This window comes from Panthera tigris, chromosome C1 (genome assembly GCF_018350195.1).
Source record: "Panthera tigris isolate Pti1 chromosome C1, P.tigris_Pti1_mat1.1, whole genome shotgun sequence".
Lineage (NCBI taxonomy): Eukaryota > Metazoa > Chordata > Mammalia > Carnivora > Felidae > Panthera > Panthera tigris.
In genome coordinates, this window is record NC_056667.1 from 82,703,213 (window position 1) to 82,726,371 (window position 23,159).

At 35.0% G+C, this 23,159-nt stretch overlaps 1 protein-coding gene across 6 annotated transcripts in view; it reads right to left on the bottom strand.

Annotated features, from left to right (window-relative positions):
- Positions 1-23,159, bottom strand: part of DPYD (dihydropyrimidine dehydrogenase) — an 851,480-nt gene that overhangs the window by 797,138 nt on the left and 31,183 nt on the right. For all 6 annotated transcript variants that reach the window (XM_042997970.1, XM_042997965.1, XM_042997967.1 and 3 more), the window contains exon 2: positions 12,564-12,674. In XM_042997970.1, coding sequence (XP_042853904.1) covers positions 12,564-12,674 — 111 coding nt within the window. The remainder of the gene's footprint in view (positions 1-12,563; positions 12,675-23,159) is intronic.

The window sequence follows — 23,159 nt, forward strand, 5'->3', positions numbered from 1 at the left end:
TAACCATTATAAAATTTCAAGCTAAAGAGCAAAATAAAAGAGGGCTGATGGCTGACAATTACAAATGAGTTTAATTTGTGTGTCACGTGGACATGGAGAAAGCTGTGATCAGTCTGAAATAAATAATTAAAGCAAAACTCTGCTGTTACAGCCTAAGGAAATCAAAAGTTAACACTTTTCTTCTTTTTAGTCAATTAACATTTTATTACATATTTCTGCCTGGAGACTAAATCTCTGGCAATACTGGTCTATGTGTGGAATGCAACACCAAGAAAACACATACACACAGAGAGAGAACCCAATATGTGATAAAACTCAACATGATGCCTTGGCCCTGCCCACTTTCATCACAGTAGATTACAGCATGTAGTAAAGACTGCTTTCTTAATGAGATGACATGCACTTCTCTTAATGAAATAACCAGATTATAGAACTTTGCAAGACATGTAATCATTAATATCCTCTTCAACATTATCAGTGCTATTGTTACTTGTACCAGTCCTTGCTGACCTCTTCTGTCTCATCACTTCACACTTAGCCTCACATTCTATGCTTCAGCCCTGCAGACTCAAACTGTTTCAGTACCTGAGGTTCAGGTACTCAAGTCTTCCCAATATGTGTTTTCCATTCTGGTGGGAACCCTCTTCTTTGTCTTTCCCTCCTCCATCTGTATTTTCAACTTCCATTCTGCTTCCTCAGGGAGGCCAAACTTGAATCCTGATACTGAATTCTATACTTTAGCTATAACTCCCATGGTTGCCTGCACAGGCAACACCTGATTGTGAATGACTTTAATGCCTGTGAGAAAGACTGTAAGTTGTCAGGACAAGAAAAGGGTTTCTCCCTTTCCCCACCACTTTTCACAGTGGCAGACACATAGTAGGTCTGCCATTAATACTTCATAATCAATGAAACCATACAAGGCAGATTCCAAGAAATACTTATACTATGTGACTCTTAAAATTAGGCAGAATAACTGATCTCCTGTATTGTAGTACAGATATAGAAAATGTGACACATTAATTCTTCTTTTAATGTTTATTTATTTTAATGTTTAATGTCAGTGCAGAGTCTGACATGGGGCTTGATCCCAAAGACCATGAGATCATGACCTGAGCCCAAATCAAGAGTCAGATGCTCAACTGACTGAGCCACCCAGGTGCCCCACATTAATTCTTTAAGAGGGTTCACCTATGAAAAGTAACTTTTTTCCAACCATTGGATTAATGTCTAACAATGTTCAGGAGATACTTTTCATAGTTCATAGTTCATATATAAACAATGAAAATTAATCAATGATCATATTTTAATTACTGATTCAGGGTATACTTTGTATTCTTAAAGAAACTGAGATTGCCCAAAAATCTTTTTAAATCCATAACTAGATTTTAACACTTACAGCAAAAATGCCTTCCTATAAGCAACAGGCTACTATTTTAAAATAATTACTGGTTATGTGTCAGAAGAACCCACCCCAATTCCAAAATTACAAGGTCTACATATGTCTAAATTACCACAAAGCAAGATTTTAGGCTCAGAATCCCTATTCTACTTAAATTTTTTATACTTTGACAAAGGATTTTCAATCAAATGTCACAGTATATTTTTCCCTCTATAAAATTTTTCCTTCTGCTGAACTTTAAACTTGCATTTTTTAAAGGATCAGTTTCTTCAAATCAATGTCTATTCTAACATATACACACAAAATTAATTACTAAACTTATACAGTGATGTCTTCTAATCTTTGTTAGAGATATGGAAGAGACTTTCCAATAAAGACCACTTAAAATATTCTTATTTTAAAACAAACTTATTTTTTCTAATTCATTACAATGTGCTCAATACATTTAGCAGGGTAATTGTCCTTAAAATATAAACAATAAAACAGTATCAGATTAATGATTCCAAATCTCCAGTAATACATGTGTGGTAGCATTACTAGGAAGTTAATGTAATGACCAGAGAAACCTACTCAGTCAGCTAGCCTGGAGTTCTGGGACCATCAGTGCCATCCAAATCCATGAGTCCCTATGGCAGGTCACCAATTGCTACCCAAGTTTAAACATTCATAAGGACATCTACAGGTCCTGACAGGCTGGTATCCCCAGGACAGTATAAGCCCTTTGATTGGCAGCTGTTATCGGGGCCAGTACAACAGTGAGGTAAGTGAGGCATCCATGGCACAAAATTTAAGGAGGTACTCATTTGCACAGTCTTGCAAGTGTACTATCTCAGTTTCCCAAAATGGAGTTCTAACTGGCCTTGCCTGTCTTAACCCTTCTTCCTTACTTTCTCTGACCCAAAATAGAAACTTACTCCACCTTCTCTCCCCACTTCCAACACACCTCATTTGAGAACCTGCTGGATGGAGGAGACGATCATGAATTCTGTTAGATCCAAATTCAAAATCAGACTTTATGGGATGGGGAAGTTTTACTATAATTCCTTCTCCTTCCTCCTAAAATGTGCACATGTTAAGCAGAGAGGCCACTAGTTTTGATTTCTTGAAGAAAAAGATGTAACAACAGAAAGCAATAAGACCAAGAGAGCTTCTGTGAGACTTAAGATTTCAGAAGTCAGATTTTCAAGGAATCTGAAAGAACTTGAGTGATTGACAATGGATTTAAGAGGAAATGAGTAATGAGTTAAAAGTAAATTTTCTTCTCCACTCCTACCTTCCTATCTAAACTATATAAATATTTTAAGAATGGAAAGATAAGATGAGGATACATAAAAAAAGGAGGGGCCCAGAAATATTGGTAGATTCACAGAAAAAAAGATCATTGCCAAGCTACTCAGGCTGGCAAATACTAGTCATGCACACGGAAATCATGAGCTCGAGAACCTATCAGATGAAGCCCCGGGAAGAGGTGACTGAACTACGGAAGTTTCCTGAGCCCCAATGCTGAATGACTGTCATGTATTCACGAGTGGCTTAAAAGTAGTACAGAGGCAGGGAACAAAAAGGGATCTCATGAAAGGGAATGAGGGATAAATTCTACATCCCCCATGATGGTTAGTAAAGGAAACATATAATGAAGAATCAGCTGGGCTCACCACATCTACCACACTTGTCACCAAATCCCAGGGAAGTCAGATGTTAGCCCAGAGAAATAAGGAGGGGCAGGGGGAGCAGAGGGGTAAAAATTCTAAAAGTGACAATGACTAAGTTTCTACTCTTAGAAAAGCTCAAAATAGAATTTAAGTTTGGTTACAGAAAAATAAAGGAGGTTATATTTCCTGTATGCCTGAGTTTCTAGTGTGATACTTGTGTTCTCTATACAATGCATTTTTCACTTATTGAAGAAGGCATTAAGTTGCAAAGAATCTTGGTTTGGGTCATTTTATTTTTATTTTTTTTATTTCAGAAACCCCTTCAGGCACTGAGTCTATTTTCAGAAGAATGCTATTGTCAGCAATCAGGAAAGCAAGCTCAAGCTTGAGAAGTTGTTTTAAAATATGGTGTAAGAAGAGGAGAGAGTAGAACAGGAATTACTTTCTTACTGTGAATGTGGTCAAAAATTCATTTAACTTTGGAGCTTAAAAAAAGGAATTCATATTGTGAATTTGCTATATATCAACATTGGGACCTGCATTCTATGTCAAGTTAACAGAATCAGGTAGCTGGGTTATCAAAGCAAGAATAATTCCACCTTCCTTTTCTGAATGAGGTTGAGCGATTATTAACTATGTGGATTTTATTTCTTAATAGTCATGTAAGCTTGAGAAGGAAAAATGGACCCCAGCACATAAAGCAAATCATAAGGATAATTTCCAAAGTACAAAAAATAACCACATTTGGAAATCAAGTATTAGAAGAAAAGCACAATGACCTGTCCTTCCTTGTAGGAACTCTCTCACTTCTTTCATGGCTCTCATCTCACCCCACATGGTGTTTCTTAGATAAATTCTCATCTCTGCCTGCCCTTGCCATGCTGGTATTCAGTGTCATGCTAAGCCACACTGTGGCCTGAGGCAAAAGGAAAGAGGTATGGTTTTATATACATGTTTTACATATTCTTGGATTATTTATCTTGTTTACTGAGTCTTTCAGTGTCCCTTACGTTTTGTACCTCAAGCCAGTACCTCACTTGTCTCTCCTAATCCCACCCACAGTTCTCAAAGATCTAAGCTTCAAACTCTTCCCACTCTCTATACTTCCTGGGAAACTCTATCTACAGGCTTTATACCCACATATACTCTGATGACTCAAAACTTTTCATCTTCATTCCTGACTCCTTTACTGAGCTACAACTTTTGAACTAAATAGGATATACCCAGGTACAAGAAACAAAAGATCACAAACTGAATTCACTATTCTCCTCAGTTTTATCTTATAAACAACTAAATGTACACATAAACTCTCAAGTCATATTTATTTTACCTCCTGTTATGGACTGAATATTTGTGTCCCCTCAAAATTCATATATTGGAATCCTAACACCCAATGTGATGATATTATGAGATAGGAAGTGATTAGGTCATGAAAGCTGAGTCCTCATGAATGGGATTAGTGCCTTTATAAAAGGGACCCAGGAACGCTCTCATCTCTTCTGCTATTTGAAGACACAGCAAGAAAACGGCCATTCACGAAGCTGGCAGCAGGCCCTCACCAGATACCAAATCTGCCAATGCCCTGATCTTGGACCTCCCAGCCCACAGAAGCATGAGAAATAAATGTTTGTTGTTTAAGCCATCCAGTCTATGGTATTTTTTGCTATAGTAGCCCAAGCAAACTGAGATAATCCTAAATACATTCAAATGTATCTTCTCTCCTACATACCCACTGCCCCATATTCTATTGTCTTCTAGCCTTCTACACAAGTCTGAACTTTACCTCCCATATTCCTTATTAAATCCATCTTCCCCTATGAAAGTTAGACTAATTCAGCCAAAGGCAAATTTGACTGAATTACACTGATAATTAAAACTCCTTAATAGTTCTTCCTTTGAAAGAGTACTATTGCTATTTATTGATATCTCTGTCTTCTTCAAAAGAATGTGAGACCTTCTTGGCAAGGCCTATGCCAATCAAATTCATCTTCATTCTACTGTAGTAAGTGGCACAATGGCTGGCCCATTTTATAAACAGGCAATGAATGCAAAAACAAACAAAAAGTAGTGACTAAAACTGGGAACCTCATCCAGGAAAAAAATAATGATTTATCAAAACCTACACATTACTGTAGTCATTTCCTAGAATGAAAAAAAAAGTCAATGATTTATTTTTATTTACTTATTCAAACAATTTTACTTAAAAAGATTTGGTGCCAGATTACATGAGTGCAACCTCTGGTTCCACCATGCAGTAGTGGAATCCTGGACAGGTTTCTTAAATTTCCCTGTGCTTCAGTTCCCTTATCTATGAATGGAAATAAAATACAGTACCCTCCTCATAGGATGGCTCTGAGGATTAAATGAGCTAGTTCATTAAAAGCACTTTAGACAGATTTGCAATTAGCAAATTCTTACTATATACTATGGCTTATTATTATTTTTTTACTGTGAGCACTTACTATGAGTCACATGTTTAAAACAAAGTAGCTAAAGTTCTTAAAAATGTCTAATAATTGGATGTCTTCAACTACCTTCTCTTTTTATTTTCACCCAGTTTTCTGATTTGTAACATTTTCAGGTCTTCAAATATTGCTAATGGAAAATGAGTGCAAAATATTTATGCAATTACGACAGTTCAGCATTTTCAAAAATGGCAAAAATAAACAGCAGTTATGGAACACCTGCTTAAAAGATACTGGAAATAACTGCTTCGTGCTTCATTAACCAGTATAAACACATTTGCCAGTTTAAATCCCCTACTGAATTCAATTTCCAATTAGTACTAGAATGGTATCAAACTGCCAAGGGAAGAAATTCCTGGGGAAAAAATTTCAGAACTGCCATTCGCAGAGCACTTTTACAGGTCAAACAAATGCCTATCTTCTAAGAAGCCTATAAATTTGTTTGTTAAAACTAAATTTGCACCTATTTTAATAAACAATTTAGACTGGAATTTATAATTTATTCATCTTTGAATGGCATTCAATACAGTGCCTGAAATATGGTTGTTTCCAGAACCAAAATGGACAAAGATAACCAGATATGAACAGAAGGTAATACAATGGCTCAAGAGAAACTTCTTCCCTGGGAATTCAAAGAGACCCAACCCACAACCCTAATGCACATATGCAAAGAGTGGTAAGTCAGTGATTATCTGAACTAAATCAAAACAGAAAATTATAAAGCCAAAGCAAAATAGTTAGTAAATAAAAAAAAGCATAAATAAATAAAACCTTTGTATTTGGTGGTCGGGAAGTTAGCTGAAAATGATCTCTTTGGCTATCTTCAGAAATGATATTAAGATTACTGGTAAAAAAATGTGACAACCAATACAATCCATCTTTTCCTTAATTCTGATGATTCTACTTTCTAATAATCTTACTTGTCTTTTCTTTTTTGTTTTTTTTTTTTTTTATAAATTTTTTTTTCAACGTTTTTTATTTTTATTTTTGGGACAGAGAGAGACAGAGCATGAACGGGGGAGGGGCAGAGAGAGAGGGAGACACAGAATCGGAAACAGGCTCCAGGATCCGAGCCATCAGCCCAGAGCCTGACGCGGGGCTCGAACTCACGGACCGCGAGATCGTGACCTGGCTGAAGTCAGACGCTTAACCGACTGCGCCACCCAGGCGCCCCCCTTACTTGTCTTTTCTAAGGAAGCCAGGTGATATACTAAAAAGGATGTACTAGACCCAGATGACCTGATTTCTAGATCTGACTGCAACACTGAGTAATTTTAATATGCTTAAGTAAATCATTTAACATTTTCAGCATAGTCCTCATCAGTAAAACAAGGAGACAAATCTGAATTGTCTATTTACATTATGGTAAAAACCAAATGTAATATGCAAAGGTACTCTGGAAACTGTATAGCACTATATAAGAAAAAATGTAATCCTTATGTCCAGTATATAAATAATATGTGACAAAAGGATCCTATTCATTCATGCATTCATTCGGCAGATATTTACTGAGCACCAACTCTTCTAGAAGCTGGGAACACAGCTTATGCAACGGAACACATGATGAACAAAACACAAAAATCCCTGCCCTCCTACACTTTATATTCCAGCAGAAAAGGGCAGAAAATAAACAAAATTAGCAAGTAAAAAGTGATGAGTGCTAGAAGAAAAATTAAGCAGAGAAGTCTAAGGGGAGCTCAAAAGGGGGGCAGGTTAGAGTTTTAAATAGAGTGGCCAGAGAAGGCCTTGCTGAAGTGGCAATTGTACAAAGGAAATTGTGAAAACTCCAAGTGAGCTGTAAAACCACTGAAAGATTCTGAACAGAGGAATTTTAAACAGGTTTGTGTATATTAATTAAAGATTCTACCAGGAAAGGCATAAGCATGGAAACTATTTCAAGGCTATTGAAATAAACCAGATGAGAGATGAGAGATAATGGTGCTGGCTTAGAAAGGTTGATAGTGGTGAAGGAGGTAAGAGGTAATAAGATTTGGATACAGACAGAAATTAAAGTGAGGAGAGAAAAATGAGACCACCAACATAATAAGACTTATGGAGAGACAGAAAGATCTAAGCTCTGAGCATTCTAATATTTAGGGGTGAGAAGATGAGGAATAACCAACAATGAAGCCAAGGAGATGCTAATAATGAAAGAAGAAAACCAAGGAGTTTGATGTTCTATACGCCAAGTGAAAAAAATATTTTAGGAACAAGAGAGTGACGCTGTATCAAGTGCTGCTGATGCGAGCCAAGATTTCACCCTTTGTTTACCAATTTCAATTCATTTTTCCTAAAAGCAAATTTGAAACAGGGATTTGGGTGCAGGTGATTTATGGAGTGAGGGCTATTCAGGAAAAGTACAAGAGGCATAAAGCAGGGTAGGAAGGAGGGAAACTTTCAAAGCAAGGACGCAGTCAGTGGTACCTTCTAGTCATAGCCAAAGCAATAGAGCAAGGCTTAGGAGCATAACAGCCCACGAGAGTTGTCCCTGCCTTGAAGCAAGTGGGCTAGCTTCCTTCAGGATCCTGTCTTCGTCTTTAGTTTTCAGAAATTCAATTATGACATATCTTACTATGGTTTTCTTTGGGTTTCACACAGGTTTTTTGAATTTGTAGGTTTATGTCTCTTTCCCAATTTGGAAAGTTTTTAGTCATTATTTCCTTTTTGAGTATTTTTCAGCCCTGCCCTCTTTCTTTTCTTCCTCTGGATAGTGAGAGAAGTCATTGACATCACAGAGGGTAAGTGGGGATGTGGGCCCTTTCAGTTACTGGCTAGCTAATGGGGATGAAAGTACTGGCTCCCTATTCTTTCACCCAGCAGAGGTGTGTGGGCATCTCATTATCTCATTACAGAATGGAAGTCTAGGCTCTCTTCTCAGCCTTTACGCAATACATAGGGATAGGGCCACAGTTTTTCTTGATGTGTTTGGGTAGAGTAGACAACTTACGGTCTGAAGGTTTTCTGTCTTGCTAGGCTGTTTTTTCCTTGGTATTTTGGCTAGAGAGAGCAGACTTTTGTTAGGATTTGTGTGTGTGTGTGTGTGTGTGTGTGTGTGTGTGTGTGTGCACCTGTGTGTGTGAAGTTAGTGTTGCCAGTTCTCTAAATTCTTTAGTCCCAAGACTGAGATATTTCTTCATTTTCTTCATTTATTTTAGGATTTCTAGTTTTTCCAAGACACATGTTTTTTATTTAGTTTTATTTTTAATTATTTAATTAATTTAAGTAAGCTCTATACCCAATATGGGGCTTGAACTCATGACCTCAAGATCAAGATTCTCATGCCAGCCAGGTGCTCCCCCAAGACTGGGAAAAATGCAGAAAAAGAAAAACCCTAGGAACTCACCACTATTTCATTCTTTAGGTTCCATTTCTCTAGCTACTTGGTCTTCTCTCTACCTTTCAAAGTCTTATGTTTGTTTATATACATATAAGGCTTTTGAATTTAGAGGAGTGACTATAAAACACAAATATGAAAATTTGTAAAGTAAAAAATAAATCAGGGGTGCCTGGGTGGCTCAGTCAGTTGAGCATCTGACTCTTGGTTTTGGCTTAGGGTCATGGGACCTCAGGGTCATGGGAACTCAGGGTCATGGGATGGAGCCCCATGTTGAACTCCACACTGAGCATGAAGTCTGCTTAAGATTCTCTCTCTCTCCTTCTGTCCCTCTCCCCCCTCACTCTCTCTCTCTAAAATAATAAAAAAAGAAAAGAAAAGAAGAAAAGAAAAGAATCTTTTGGTTATACTTTTAATCAATTCTTCATGCAAACACATAAGAACAATAATGAAAAGGAAAGGAGCCACATTCTTTAACTGCACTGAGAATAACTTTCAAACCTTCGCTCCATATTTCCACTTTGGGAATGAATTTCACTGTGTTTTGTTAATATAGGTGTGTCAAATAGAATTTTCAAAATGGTATACATCCAGAGCAATAAATCTGATCTTATAGATTAAGATTATTTTAACATGAATTTAAAGCTTTCATTTTTCTACTAATACTTGATTATATAAAACTTGAAATATACAAAAGTGCAAAGAAAACAAAGGTAATCACTATTAACATTCCATTATATTTTCTTTTTTTCTTTGTGAATATATGTCTAGGTGAATATGTGTGTATAAGTGCACACAATCATTCTTAAATATAATGTTTCATGCCTTTTCCTTATAATATATATTGTAAGTATTTTTCCAGATAATTATTTTAAAAATAATTTCCATGATTGCACAACTTACTGCTGAATGGATCTGCCCTGATTTATTTAACCACAACTCAATGCTTGGAATTCAGTGGGTTTTCCCCACATTTTTCTCTACCAAATAAATAATGTTGGAAAAAGCTTCTTTCTACTTAATTCTTTATCTACATTCCTAATTCTTTGTTTAGGATAGTTTACTACAAGATAAATTATTGGATGTAAGTGTTTGATAATTTAAAAATATTGTTATGGACTGAACCATATCCCCCACAAATTTATATGCTAGAGTCCTAACCCCTAGTACCTGAGAATGTAATTGTATTTGGAGACAGTCTTTACAGAGATGACTGAATTAAAATGAGGTCATTAAGAGGGGGCCCTAATCTAGTATTAGTGTCATTATAAGAGGAAATTTGGATACAGGCACACACAGAGGGGAGACTATAACAAAGACACAAGGGAAAACCAAGAGAGAGGACTCAGAAGAAAACAACCCTGCTGACACCTTGATCTCAGATTCCTAGCCTCCACAACATTGAGAATTTCTGTTCTTTAGGCCACCCAGTCAGTGGTACTTGGTTATGGCAGCCCTAGCAAACTAAGACAGGTGTTGATGAATATTGCCAAAGATACTGTCAAATTGCTTCTCTCAGAATTTGTGCCAATACATTTAATGGAGAAGACCCACCTCACTGAATCTTTACCAATTATTAAAAAATCTGATAAAATGAGACACTCAATTTACAGGATAACATTTTGGAATAAAATGCTAATTTCATAAAATAATAATAAAATGATAAGAAAGCCTCTCTTTCTAAATAAAACTCTGACCATAAATAGTTTAATAATATATAAATGAGACCCTAGAGAAGTCATTTAACTTATCAGGGTCAAAGTTCTCATACCTTTAAAATGATTTAGACTTGATAATCTTTAAGGGCTTTCTACATTTGAAATTTACATGACTCTTTTTTCAGTGCCCTGCAATTATTCATACTGTAATATAAGATCTTAGAGTCAGTCTATCCTTTGATATAATTTAGACCACACTAGTCTTCTTCCAGAGACCTCATGATATTAGAAAGCAAATTCACCAAACTGGTACAAGGAAAACTGAACTCCAACCCAGCTTTGCTATTAAGTGGCTACATAATCATCTCAAGTCACATCATTTCTTTGTATTTCTATTTCTTCTTTTCATTCAAAAACCTTTCCTGGATGTCCAATGACAAAAATTTTTGAATCAGATGTATACATACACAATGAGCACATGCCCTCAATTTCCATCATCAAAGAGTTCATATGTAAGGAAGAAAGAAGTACATAAACTAAAATCATTATATTAGACAGTATAAGCAAAGCACCAAAGAAGCCAATGTTAAATAAGCTAATACAAATAATTGTTTAAATAAATGATTTGAGAAAACTCATTTGGGGGAAACTAATTTTGGGAAATTGGGTAAAAAGGAAATTGATTTCCAATTTTAAAAATGTATGCCTCCTAAAGTCGTATTTTAAATATTGCCTTAGAGTTTGTACTTAATCCCCATTTATGGCCTCAAAGTGCCAGCCCTGTGATAACCTCATAGAATCAGTTAAATAACATTTCAGCAATCAGTAATCTCAGACATTTTTCTCCTGTACCTCACTTGGAAATATTAAATGTTTATAGTATTCCCCAAATATTGCTCATATGTTCCCCAAAACCACATCATACAATAGCTTGTATATGCCAGTGTACTCTTCTTCAGCTAAATTATATCTGTAATATGGAAACTCTTCTGTATCATTTTATTGTTACACAAAACAATTTTCAAGGATTTTAATTTAATTTTTTTCATCATAATAATTGTACTCTTAAATCCCCAACACCTATTTCATCCATTCCCCTCACCCACTTCCTCTGTGGTAACCATCAATTTGTTCTCTATAGTTAAGAATCTGTTTCTTAATGTGCTTCTTTTTTCTTCTTTTGATTATTTGTTTTCTTAAATTCCACATATGAGTGAGATCACATGGCCTTTGTCTTTCTCTGACTGACTTATTTGCTTAGCATTATACTCTCTATATTCCATTGTGTGTGTGTGTGTGTGTGTGTGTGTGTGTGTGTATATATATATATATATATACATATATACATATATATACATATATATACATATATATATGTATACATATACATATATATATGTATACATATATGTATACACATATGTATACATATGTATACATATATATATATATGTATATACTACATCATCTTTATCCACTCCTCTATCAGTGGACACCTGGGGAGGGGGGCTTCCATAGTTTGACTATTGTAAATAATACAGCAACAAACATAGGGGTGCATGTGTCTTTTCAAATTAGTGTTTTTGTATTCTTTGGGTAAATACCCAGTAGTGGAATTACTGGATCATATAGTAATTTTATTTTTAATTTTTTGAGAAACCTCCATACTATTTTCCACAGTGGCTGCACCAGTTTGCATTCCACCAATAGTGTAAGAGAGTTCCTTTTTCTCCACGGCCTCACCAACACTTACTGTTCCTTGTGTTTTTGATTTTACAAAAGAATTTTAAGAGAAGGTTTACGGATTTTTAAGAAAATAAATTTTGGCACCACACTAAACATATAATTTCTTAGTTGTTTCAATAGATTTTCAAGCAGTAAAATTAAAAACATTTTTGAGATTATTCAAATAAAAAATATCTAAAGTATGAAAAAATTACAGCTGTACTTTACACATATTTAATTGTATTTCTAAGTATATGTAAAATCTTGTTCTACAATGTATAGGATGAGATTATTTTCCATGTGAAACAATCTATCAGTGGTACTTACAGAGCAGTTTTTATCAGTATTTCTTTTCCAATGTTTCTTGTCTACTTTCTTGGCTGAAGTGGAACGCAGCGCTGCATGAGTTTGTGTTCGAGGATTTAGAGCCAGGATACTCTGAAGACAGCATAAACAACATATAAACATCTATGTTGGCATATAAAAAAAATCAAAATTTTATTTTAAGATTACTCACCACTCACTCCAAAGACTTATACTGAACATGTTGTTTTCTCCTTCTACTATTGTAATTCCACCATAAGCTTATCTAAAGTAATCATTTGCTAGGTGATATACTCACTGATTTTATAAGAATACTTATTGATCACAATATGAAGGATTTAAAAATCACATAAACCATACTGAAGACTCTTTAAGATAAATTTTATACATAGTATTTTTAGATGAGAATGAAATCATAAAAGATGCAGATTTTATTTGAGCGTGTAATAACAACACTCCCCATTTTAAGTTTTTAGAATTTACAAATTGCTTTCACATGCATTACCTAATTTAATTTAATAATAGCTACTATTATTTCAAAATTTTGGATAAGCAAATACATTCAAGGTGCTTAAGTAACCTATTTGAGATCTCACAATTAATATACTAAAGGGACTGAATTAGAACTCAGTTCTTCTCTGTATTAAGCTTACATTCAAATTTACCCAAAAAAAGACTATGTTTTACCGTGACTTTGTGATATACAAAAGCAGAAGAGAAAACCTTTTTAACTATGTATGCAAATAAATTAAATGTCACCTGAAAAACTCAATAAAGAATTCATTTCAAAGTACTGTCCTAAGAGAGTATTTAAAAGAAAACCACCAGAGGTCTTCCAAAATGATAGCACGAAGACTTCTTTAGATCAATTCCCCAACAAAATGTAACTGATAAAAATTAGTAAAAATAAAAATCCTTCAAAGTCTCCAGAAATCATCTGAAAGTCAAATAGCAAATGAAGAAACATTTGCTCAAGAAAAATCTACTAAGAATTGGTAAAAACAGTGAAGGTCTATGGCATTTGAAGAATGGCCTGCCCACCCCTCCACCATGCCACAGCTCAGTAAACAGAAATTCTACCTCAGGTGAGTGCAACCAAGAACACAAAGGTCCATCTGCCCCCAGCTTCCAGTTGAGTGTATGGCATTTCCCAGAGAAGGGCAGACTATTAGCATTTCTCATTCCCCCACCCCCCCCCAACCCACTATGCAGCAACTAAACTCCAGAGAGTGCAGCTGAGAAGGCAGGAGCTCCCTTGCTTCACCTAGTCCCCACTCATAGAGCAGAGGTTCTACCTCACATGCAGCAAACATGCCAATTACATGGAGAACTAATCACCCTCACCTTAATTTATTCAAGGTTTGGAGTTAATATACCAGGAGAAGCAAACTGAGATCAGAAGGTACTGCCTACACCAGTGCTCTGCTCACAACACAGGAGTGTCAATCTGGGAAAAGCAGGCCACTAAACCACCCCTAGCTCTGTAGCTGTGGCTCAGGGATTTTTTTTGCAGGGGAAGAGGCAAGTCATAAGAACAGGCAGCTCCCCCTAAAACAACTGACTTTATTAGAATTAGTACGTGGGGAAGTTCAAGCCTATGGCTATTCTCAAAAACAGTAAATAGTTTGATGGCAAACAATTAAGAGGAGGGTGATAGCTTCATGAGAGCAATAAACTAAATCATAAGGCAGACAGTTTACCAGAGAGAACCAGGGAAAGAAATAGCTAAGAACAGCTCCCCTAGGATCACAAGAAACCTCAAAGACTCACTTCAAAAACTATTCCTGCAAGGCACCCAAATTTAATTGACTCATACTGTGCAGTAATTTACATTCCAGGACATTGTCAAAAATAATAGAGCAATCAGACAGCAATCAGTAGAAACCAAGAGCTGGGTGTAATACCAACAGAGGTGGGCAGTTTTAAAAAAAAAATAGGGGAAAAGGCAAATAAAGCCCTGATAAAACCATTAGCATCCCAGAGTTATTGTGCATACGCCCAAGACTTCACTTTATGCAAATACAATCAGAGGTTCACGTCTTGGGAGAAATAGAGTTCCCTAAAATAGTGCATCAAGTCACTAAACAAATAAGCAAACATCAATAAGCCCCATTTTAGGGGAGAAAGGCTACTATCCAGAATTGCTACAATATTTTATCTAAAATGTTCAATTTTTAATAAATAAAAAAAGTTATAAGATGTTAAAAAAAACAGGATTGTGTGACCCACACAAGAAAAAAAGTAAACAGAATCTGCCTTCCAAAGGGCACAGGTATCAGATTCAACACAAAGACAAAGCTTTATCTGTGGTATACTCTACCCAAGAACAGCAGAATCCACACTCTTCTCAGATGTACCCAAAACATTCTCTAGGACAGATCATATGCTAAACCATAAAAGAAGCCTCAATAAATTTTAAAATCATATGAAGTAGTTCTTCAAGCATAATGGAATTTTTATCAATAACAGAAAAAATTGGGGAAATTCACAAACAACATAGATGAACATAAATATTATGCTGAAAGAAGCCAGTTACAAAATATCACATATCATATGATTTCATTTATATATAATGTCCAGAATAGGCAAATATATAGAGACAGAAAGTAGGCTGTGCTTACCAGGGGTTGGAGGATTAAGGAGAAATGGAATGACTGCCAAAGGGTACATGGTTTCTTTCTGGGCTGATGAAATTGGCAGTGGTGATAGAAACACAACTATCAATACACTAACAGCTTTTGAATTCTATACTTTGTATGAGTGAATTGTGTGGTATGTGAATTATACCTCAATAAAGCTGCTATCAAGTAAGTAAATAAATAATCACCAAATACTACATTCAGCAGGTTTCACTGTGTGCTGTATTCACTCTATTAAACATCCCTGGGACTTACTTTATTAGCCCAAAATAAGTGAAAATTATTTTTAGTAATTCCTATACATGATGAACATGAGATTTCTTCAAAATTTACCAATTTAGATGTCTCTGTCTTCTGGATAACAAACACCAAATAGAGCTATGAGTTTTAAATGGTTTATTCCTTATGATGAAATAATGCCAAAACAACATATTAATAAGAGCCAACATTTAAAAATATAACCTCATTTCTATACAAAAAAAGTTGAAAATACTTTCCTATTATACAATAAATGTGGTTTTTTGTGTAGTTATTCAAGCTTGAACCATTACTAATCTCATACATTAATTCAAACTGATAAATAAGAAGATGACATTTTTTAAAGGTAGTTATTGTGACCAACATTTAAAGAAAAAAAAAAACACTGGGTAACAGGCAATATGGGTCCATTTATTTTAGTTTTTATTTCACAATCCATATTGTGATAAATGATTATGTTTATCTATGTCAGCATAGTAATGTAATTTTTAAGAATAAACATTCTGAATGCAATTTATTGGCTGCTTATCACAGTAACTTTTCTTTTATATAGCATGAGTAGAAAGTATAACATAACATGACATATTGGGTTAACCTTTTACAGAAAGGCAGTGAGCTGAATTCAATGGATCTTGGGTAAAAATAAATTGGATTGTGGAGAATGGTTACCAAGAATTTGACTTAATGTCCCAAATGAAAAGTGATACAACATAAAAATTCAAAATATAAGTGGTTGAAGGCTGTTAAAAACAATTTTCCAAAGCAAAGACATTTTAAAACTAAAAGTCAATATCATCAACAACTGAATAGCTGGCAGAATAATCCAGGAGAGTTCTAAATTGCATTCATCCTAAGAAATGATCAAAAACAGATCGTAACAAGGTCACAGGGCTCCCTCTCCCATAAATTCAGAATTTTAAGAGGCCTACTATGCCTTTCAGATATGGGGTATATTACTTATAAGGGGGATTTTCTCCCACACAAAGGATCTGACCTTCGGTTTTTCCAATCATTTTTAGTAACACAATAAAACTGTACTAGTGATTCTAAAGGCAAAAAACAAAACAAGACAAAAAAAAAAAACTAAAAACAAAAAAAACAGAATTTAAGAAAATTTCACTATACTATTTCATTTAGTTTAAGAAATGATAGAATATGATCCAAAGACAGATTTACATGTGAGATCAAAGCAAGGTTATGTGTTGTCACTGTGTTGTCTATCAACACTATGCTGGGAAGCGTTGCATACAAACTAGAATTATGCATCTGAAGAGACTTTTTCTTTACTCCTATAGAGGGCACAAAGAGGAGCCCAGATGGACTACAGTCACAGGCCCTCACTTCACAAATAAAAGTATTAAGTCTTAGCTTAAAAATATCAAAACAGCAGTATTATTTGAGCTTGAATTACAACTGTAAGAAGCCACTTGGCCAACACGTCCTCTTTCTAAAAATGTGGCTTTGTTTTATATCACAGTATCAGTTATCTAAACATAATGCATCATTAAGCTTCCCTCACACTTTGCATTTTAAATTATAAACAAATGTTTCCTCTTCAATCCTGGTCATTACTATAATTTTGAGCCATTAACATGTTACACACATACTGACATTTCAGATTTACAGGCTGAACTTGGTAAATTAGATTTTATCTTATTTAAACTATGCTTAAATTTTGTCTTTGATGGCTTTTCCTGAGTCTTCCATAAGTTGTCTCCTACTGCCCATTGCATCAGATAAAAATAAAAAATAAATATAAATAAAAGTAAAAAAATCATGCTTTTCTCTTTTTCATAACTGGCATAAATATCTTCATTTCAATAAAACATTGTATTGTTTTTCCTTTTTTTCCCCAGTAAATATTCTCAACTAACAGGAAAACAGAATTATCTATTGATTAATGCTTTTGTTGAGCATTTGTTGCTTCGTCTAGACACAATCTAACAAATGTTGCTCAGTGAAGATCTGAACTTTTCATTACTTACTTGCTTACCAGTCTCTTGCTTATAAGCCCCAATCTCAACCAATTATCTCACCCTTTCCAATGTCCATAATTAGTCATGGTGTAGGGTGAGTTTAAGTAAGTATCTTTAGGAATTTACAAAGGTGTCCTTGGTTCTTGGATAAGCTTAAAACTGCTATGATCAGTCTCATCCTGGGTTGGGAGCAGAAGAGGAGTGAATGCAGCTTCATTCTGCATCCTGTTCCCACACTCAAGATTACTCTGAAGTCTTCTGAAAACCTCAGAAATTCATGCTAAGCAGGCCTAGTAAAGGACTCTCATATTTTTATTATTATTATTTTTTTTTTTTTAATGCACTCTGCTCTTTGGCCAACCTTGACATTTCTTTTAGGTTGGAATATCTTTCCAAGTAACTTTTTTTGTTGTTCATTTTACTAGCTCTACACAAAGGCCAATTTTCCTTTTATATACAATGTCTAAGTCACTGCAGTTAATAATCAATGAAGAAAGGAGTCTATGACAGTCCTAAAACTTACAACTTTCATTCCATTAAGTATTCGCTGAGCAATATGCATAGTGTTTGAGGTTAAATTTGGGCTTAGGCCTTAGTTCTACTATTTTTGCTGGTTATTTAACTCTCAATCCCTCTACTTCTTCAACAATAAAATGGTGATTAGTAATGTACCTTCTTCACAGGGTTGTTTTGAGAGTCAAATAAGACGATACATAAAACAGTCTAGAAGGTGCATGCTGTGTTTACTACCTGTCGTCAGTATATGACAGAACTAGATTTTAGGCTCCACTCAACCAATGTATATGCATGCTCTTGTACTGCCAATTTTGAATATATAAAAGGGAATCATTTTTTTAAGTACAGGAATATAGAAAAAGATGAAGGCAACAGGTGAAAAGGTAACTATAAATGAGAGTGTAAGAAAAAAATAAGAGCTGTATCCAGGTGAAACCAAATCATTGGTCCTGAACTTATCTGTTCCCTAAGCTCACAATTTCAAAGACAGACTGCCTGAAAATGCAATATGCTCTTCACAAATTAAAATGGCAGCATGGAAGGGTCATGAAATTCAAATACAGATGTTTTAAATCCATTACATATAAACAGAAATGCAGATATCATTTTATAATACACACAACAGTATATAACTCATGGACCTTTGTCCCAATATGTTTATAGGTGAATTCCCATTACATTTCCTTCCAGAGAAAGGTTGAACCAAAAGTGATAAATTTATAACATCAAAAAACTCATCAACTAGAAATGAATGAACCTCTTCAGAATGCTAGTCATATTGCCTGGGAAATTTGATTCATTTATACTGAGCAAATAGTTAACTCAAATAAAATAGTTTACACATCTTAAAACATCCCATTCATCATGTCACTCTTACTCAACAAAGGAAGGTCAGCCACATGAAGTTCTTGTCTGACTTTGCAAGGCCCAGTATGTGACTCTCCTTTACTTATACACACCACACACGAGGCACCTCAGTGTTCTCTAAATGGAATAAATGTCTTTTTACTGTCTTTCAGAAAAGACTGAGAACTCAAACACAGAACCATTACTTACACATCTGATATTAATCTCACAATTCCTAATATAAAACAGAACATACCAAAGGTGGTGACTAATTCTGACATAGACATTGTGTTCTACAAGTCAGCTTGGGCTGCTATAAAACAATCTCATAGACTGAGTAGCTTGAACAACAGATATTTCTTTTTCACAGTTCTAGTGGCTGGGAGTTCCAAGAAAATGCTGACCTAATCTGTTACTAGTGAAAGACCACTTCCTGGCTCACAGAGAGCCACCTACTCTCTTTGTCTTCATAGGACATAGAGAAACAGAGATCTCTCTTGGGTCTCTGCTTACAAATGTACTAATCCCATTATGAGGGCCCCACCCTCATGACCCCATCTAACCTAATTACATCCTAAAGACCCTATCTCCAAATAATATCAACTGAAAGTTAGGGCTTCAACACACAAAATTTAAGGGGGACACAAACATTTAGTCCATAATTGTCATGGAAAAAATTCTACTGTCTGTGGAACTGTGCAAATGTTGTAAATACTGGGCATTAACTTAAAAAATAGCTTTATGTTAAGATTGCAAATGGTACCACATTGAGTTTCCATTTTTATTTAGTCAAGAAGAAACCTTGGGGGTGGGCGGTTGATAGGCAAAATGGATGAAGGAGAGTGGGAGGCACAGGCTCCCAGTTATGAAGTAATTAAGCCACCGGGATGAAAGGTACAGCATAGGGAATAGAGTCAATGGTATTGTAATAGTGTTGTATGGTGACAGATGATGTGCTCACTTATGTTGAGCATAGCATAACATATAGAATTGTGGAATCACTGTTGTACACTTGAAACTAATGTAACATTATATGTCAACTATACTTCAATTAAAAAATGGAAGAAACTTCAGAATAAACAAAAGCAGAATATTATGGCTTGCTTAAATTTTAAAGATAAAATAAAAACAATATTAACAAAGAAATTAACAATAGCCATAGGAATATCAAAGCATTAATAATATATATACTAATTTATATACTCCATATATTTTCATTATAAAAACAGAAAATAAGGTATCATATGCAAACACCTTGTGATATCAAACATATTTTGAAAAATCAGAACCTACATGATCTCACTGTTCACAAGTTCAAGCACTACACCAGGCTCTGTGCTGACAGCTCAGAGCCTGGAGCCCGCTTCAGATTCTATGTCTCCCTCACTCTCTGCCCCTCCCCCACTCATACTCATACTCTGTCTCTGTCTCGCTCTCAAAAACAAACATCTAAAAAATTTTTTTTTAAATCAGAACCTATACTACAGTGATTTTCTTTAAAAATTTCACTACTTTATTCATAAACTGTTTACTTAATATAATGTTACAAAATATCCATCCACTACATATTTAAATAAAAGCCAATACAGTATTTCGAAAAGACATAACTATGAAAATCCATGCTAAAATACCATTTTGTGCTGGCAAGAGCTGAATATATATATGAATCTACATATATAAATCCAAGAAAATATTAAGAAGGGACAAAATTGATAAGGATTATTACATTACCATAAAAGAAAAAAAAATTCACCAGTTCATTGGGTACTTATGAAAATTCATATTTTAGAATTTATGCTTTTTCATTCAAGAATAATTATTTTATCCCCAAACTTGCTTTACAGAAAATGGTCTCAAGGTAAAATAAGCTTTAGAGAGTCTTTTTAATTAATATGAAAACTACTATAACTTACCTTTAATCTACTAACATTTATGGATAAGATACACTTGCTTTCAAAAGAGCTGTGTTTACAAGACCAAGAGTCATTTTAGTTCAAGAGATGTTAAGTGTATACCTGCATGCCAAAGATAAGCAATACTGGCCAGCAAACAGAAAAGCTGGAAAACAAAATTTAAGAAGAAAGAAGGAAATAGAGTCTTGGCTAACTGAGTTTTGATTTTTTTTTTAATTAACTAAATTGAATAAGTACCATGATTTTCATGTTCACAAAAAAGTAATAAATCAAAGATTGACTAGTTGCCCTTCATCCACGTGAATAAGAGCAAAAAGAGAACATATGGACTACCAAGTGACTTATATCAAAAATAAGAACTAAAATGATTTTTTAAATGATCTATGAATTTTTTGGATTTCTTAGAATGAAGGATCATCATAAGATACATTTTCTTTTGAGAAGGGTAAGAATGGAACAGAGTGTATGGCGAGTTAGGAAGTTGAAATATAACCAAGAAAATGAAACATGTGAAAACACTTATTATTATGCTAAAGGTCTTGGTTTAAATTTTTTTTTTTAACGTTTATTTATTTTGGAGACAGGGAGAGACAGAGCATGAACAGGGGAGGGTCAGAGAGAGGGAGACACAGAATATGAAGCAGGCTCCAGGCTCTGAGCTGTGAGCACAGAGCCCGACGCGGGGCTAGAACTCACGGAGTGCAAGATCATGGCCTGAGCCGAAGTCGGATGCTTAACCGACTGAGCCACCCAGGTGCCCCTAAAGGTCTTGGTTTAATTCTTAATTCTCCATTATTTTTACAGAGTATTCAATACTATGTTAATTCACTTTTCTATCCAGAAACTCATCTGCTTTAGTCCCTGACATCATGGTATGAATACCACTCTTTCTATTCACTATTTTTTACTTTTGTAAATTCCATTTCCCCTCCTGACAACAATTAAGGGTTCTTGAACCTCTACTAAATGCCTTCCACTAATGATTACTTTTCTAGAGCTGAATTTTATATCTATATTCCAAACCCTGAGATCTCTGCCTTGATCTACAGTCATCCACTTCACTGGATGCCAAATAGTCCACTTGTATGTTCTATCATTATCTCAATTCCTTAATACCACAAATAATGCACTGTCTACCCCCTCAACTTTTTAACTCCATTTGACTCCTGCCAATACCACCACTTCTCTAGTAAAATAGTCTTCATACTGTGTCAGTCAATAACAACTACTTCTTTTGTTCCTTAAACCCACATAATGCCAGTCAGTGTTAGTCACATCTGGGCTGCCTTTGTATTTCCTATTTCTCCAACCTACTGCAGATCCTTACTGCAGAATGCTTGGATTGTAATAGAACAGTACTCTCCTTATTGAACTATTCACCTCAAGTCTGTGCTCTTCTCTTTCCTATATGACAGTCCCCATATACACATATAAATGCATGTGTGTGTGCACACACACACAAAGTTTAAATGGCTCCCCATTACATACATAATACAAATAAAAACTATCGCCTTACTATTACAGCCTCATGCCCACCTATTACTTGAACATATCTTCACCTCACCTATGCATTGTTTATTGAGTGTATGTACATCCATACCTCTGCTGGCATCACTCTCTAGATGTAGGATACACCCACTTTATGTTAGTTTAAGTGATAACTTTTAAGTTATAACTATGAAATATTTCCTCCAAAATTAAAGAAGCACTGTCCCTCTCTCCATTTAGATTGTATCCACAAACTTGTAGAGAAACTAATGTCATTCATTTGCTACACATGATATATTAAGTAATCGTTCACATATATATATATATATATATATATATATATATATATATATGCATATATGCCCTCTCCCATCAAACTGGCTACTAAAACCCTGAAAAGCAAGGATATATTTTATATATCCCCTGTCCTCAAAACCAAGCATACTTCATCAGTGAAAATTTGCCAATAAAAACACTGTTAATGGAAAATTTTTCTAGCAGAACAATAACACCAAAAAGCAGCAAGAAACTTCCACTGGAGAATAAAATGACTTTAATGCTGCCAAATCAAATAGAATTCTGTTTTCTTCTTAGTGTTCATTCTATTGCAGAGGACAAAGAGAACACCATTCAGTACTTGTCAGCAGTTATACAAATTTTAAGCCATATAATCATTAACTTCTCCAAAATGGGAAGTCAGTGTTTTCCTCACTTTCACTGAAGGGTTTAATCATGCAACTCACTTGCTGAAGCAGCAGTGAAACACTTTGGACTGAACCTTGAAATCTGCGGTAATATAAAGTCAGCGACAAGTTCTGACAAGAAAACAAATGAATTACTTGTTTTCTGCTCTTCAAATGTTCTCAGGACAAAATTTTGGATTTTATTATACAACACAGACACTTCCAACATGTGAAAGACATGGTCCCTACAACAAAGAAGCTGCAGACCACTGGAGACAGC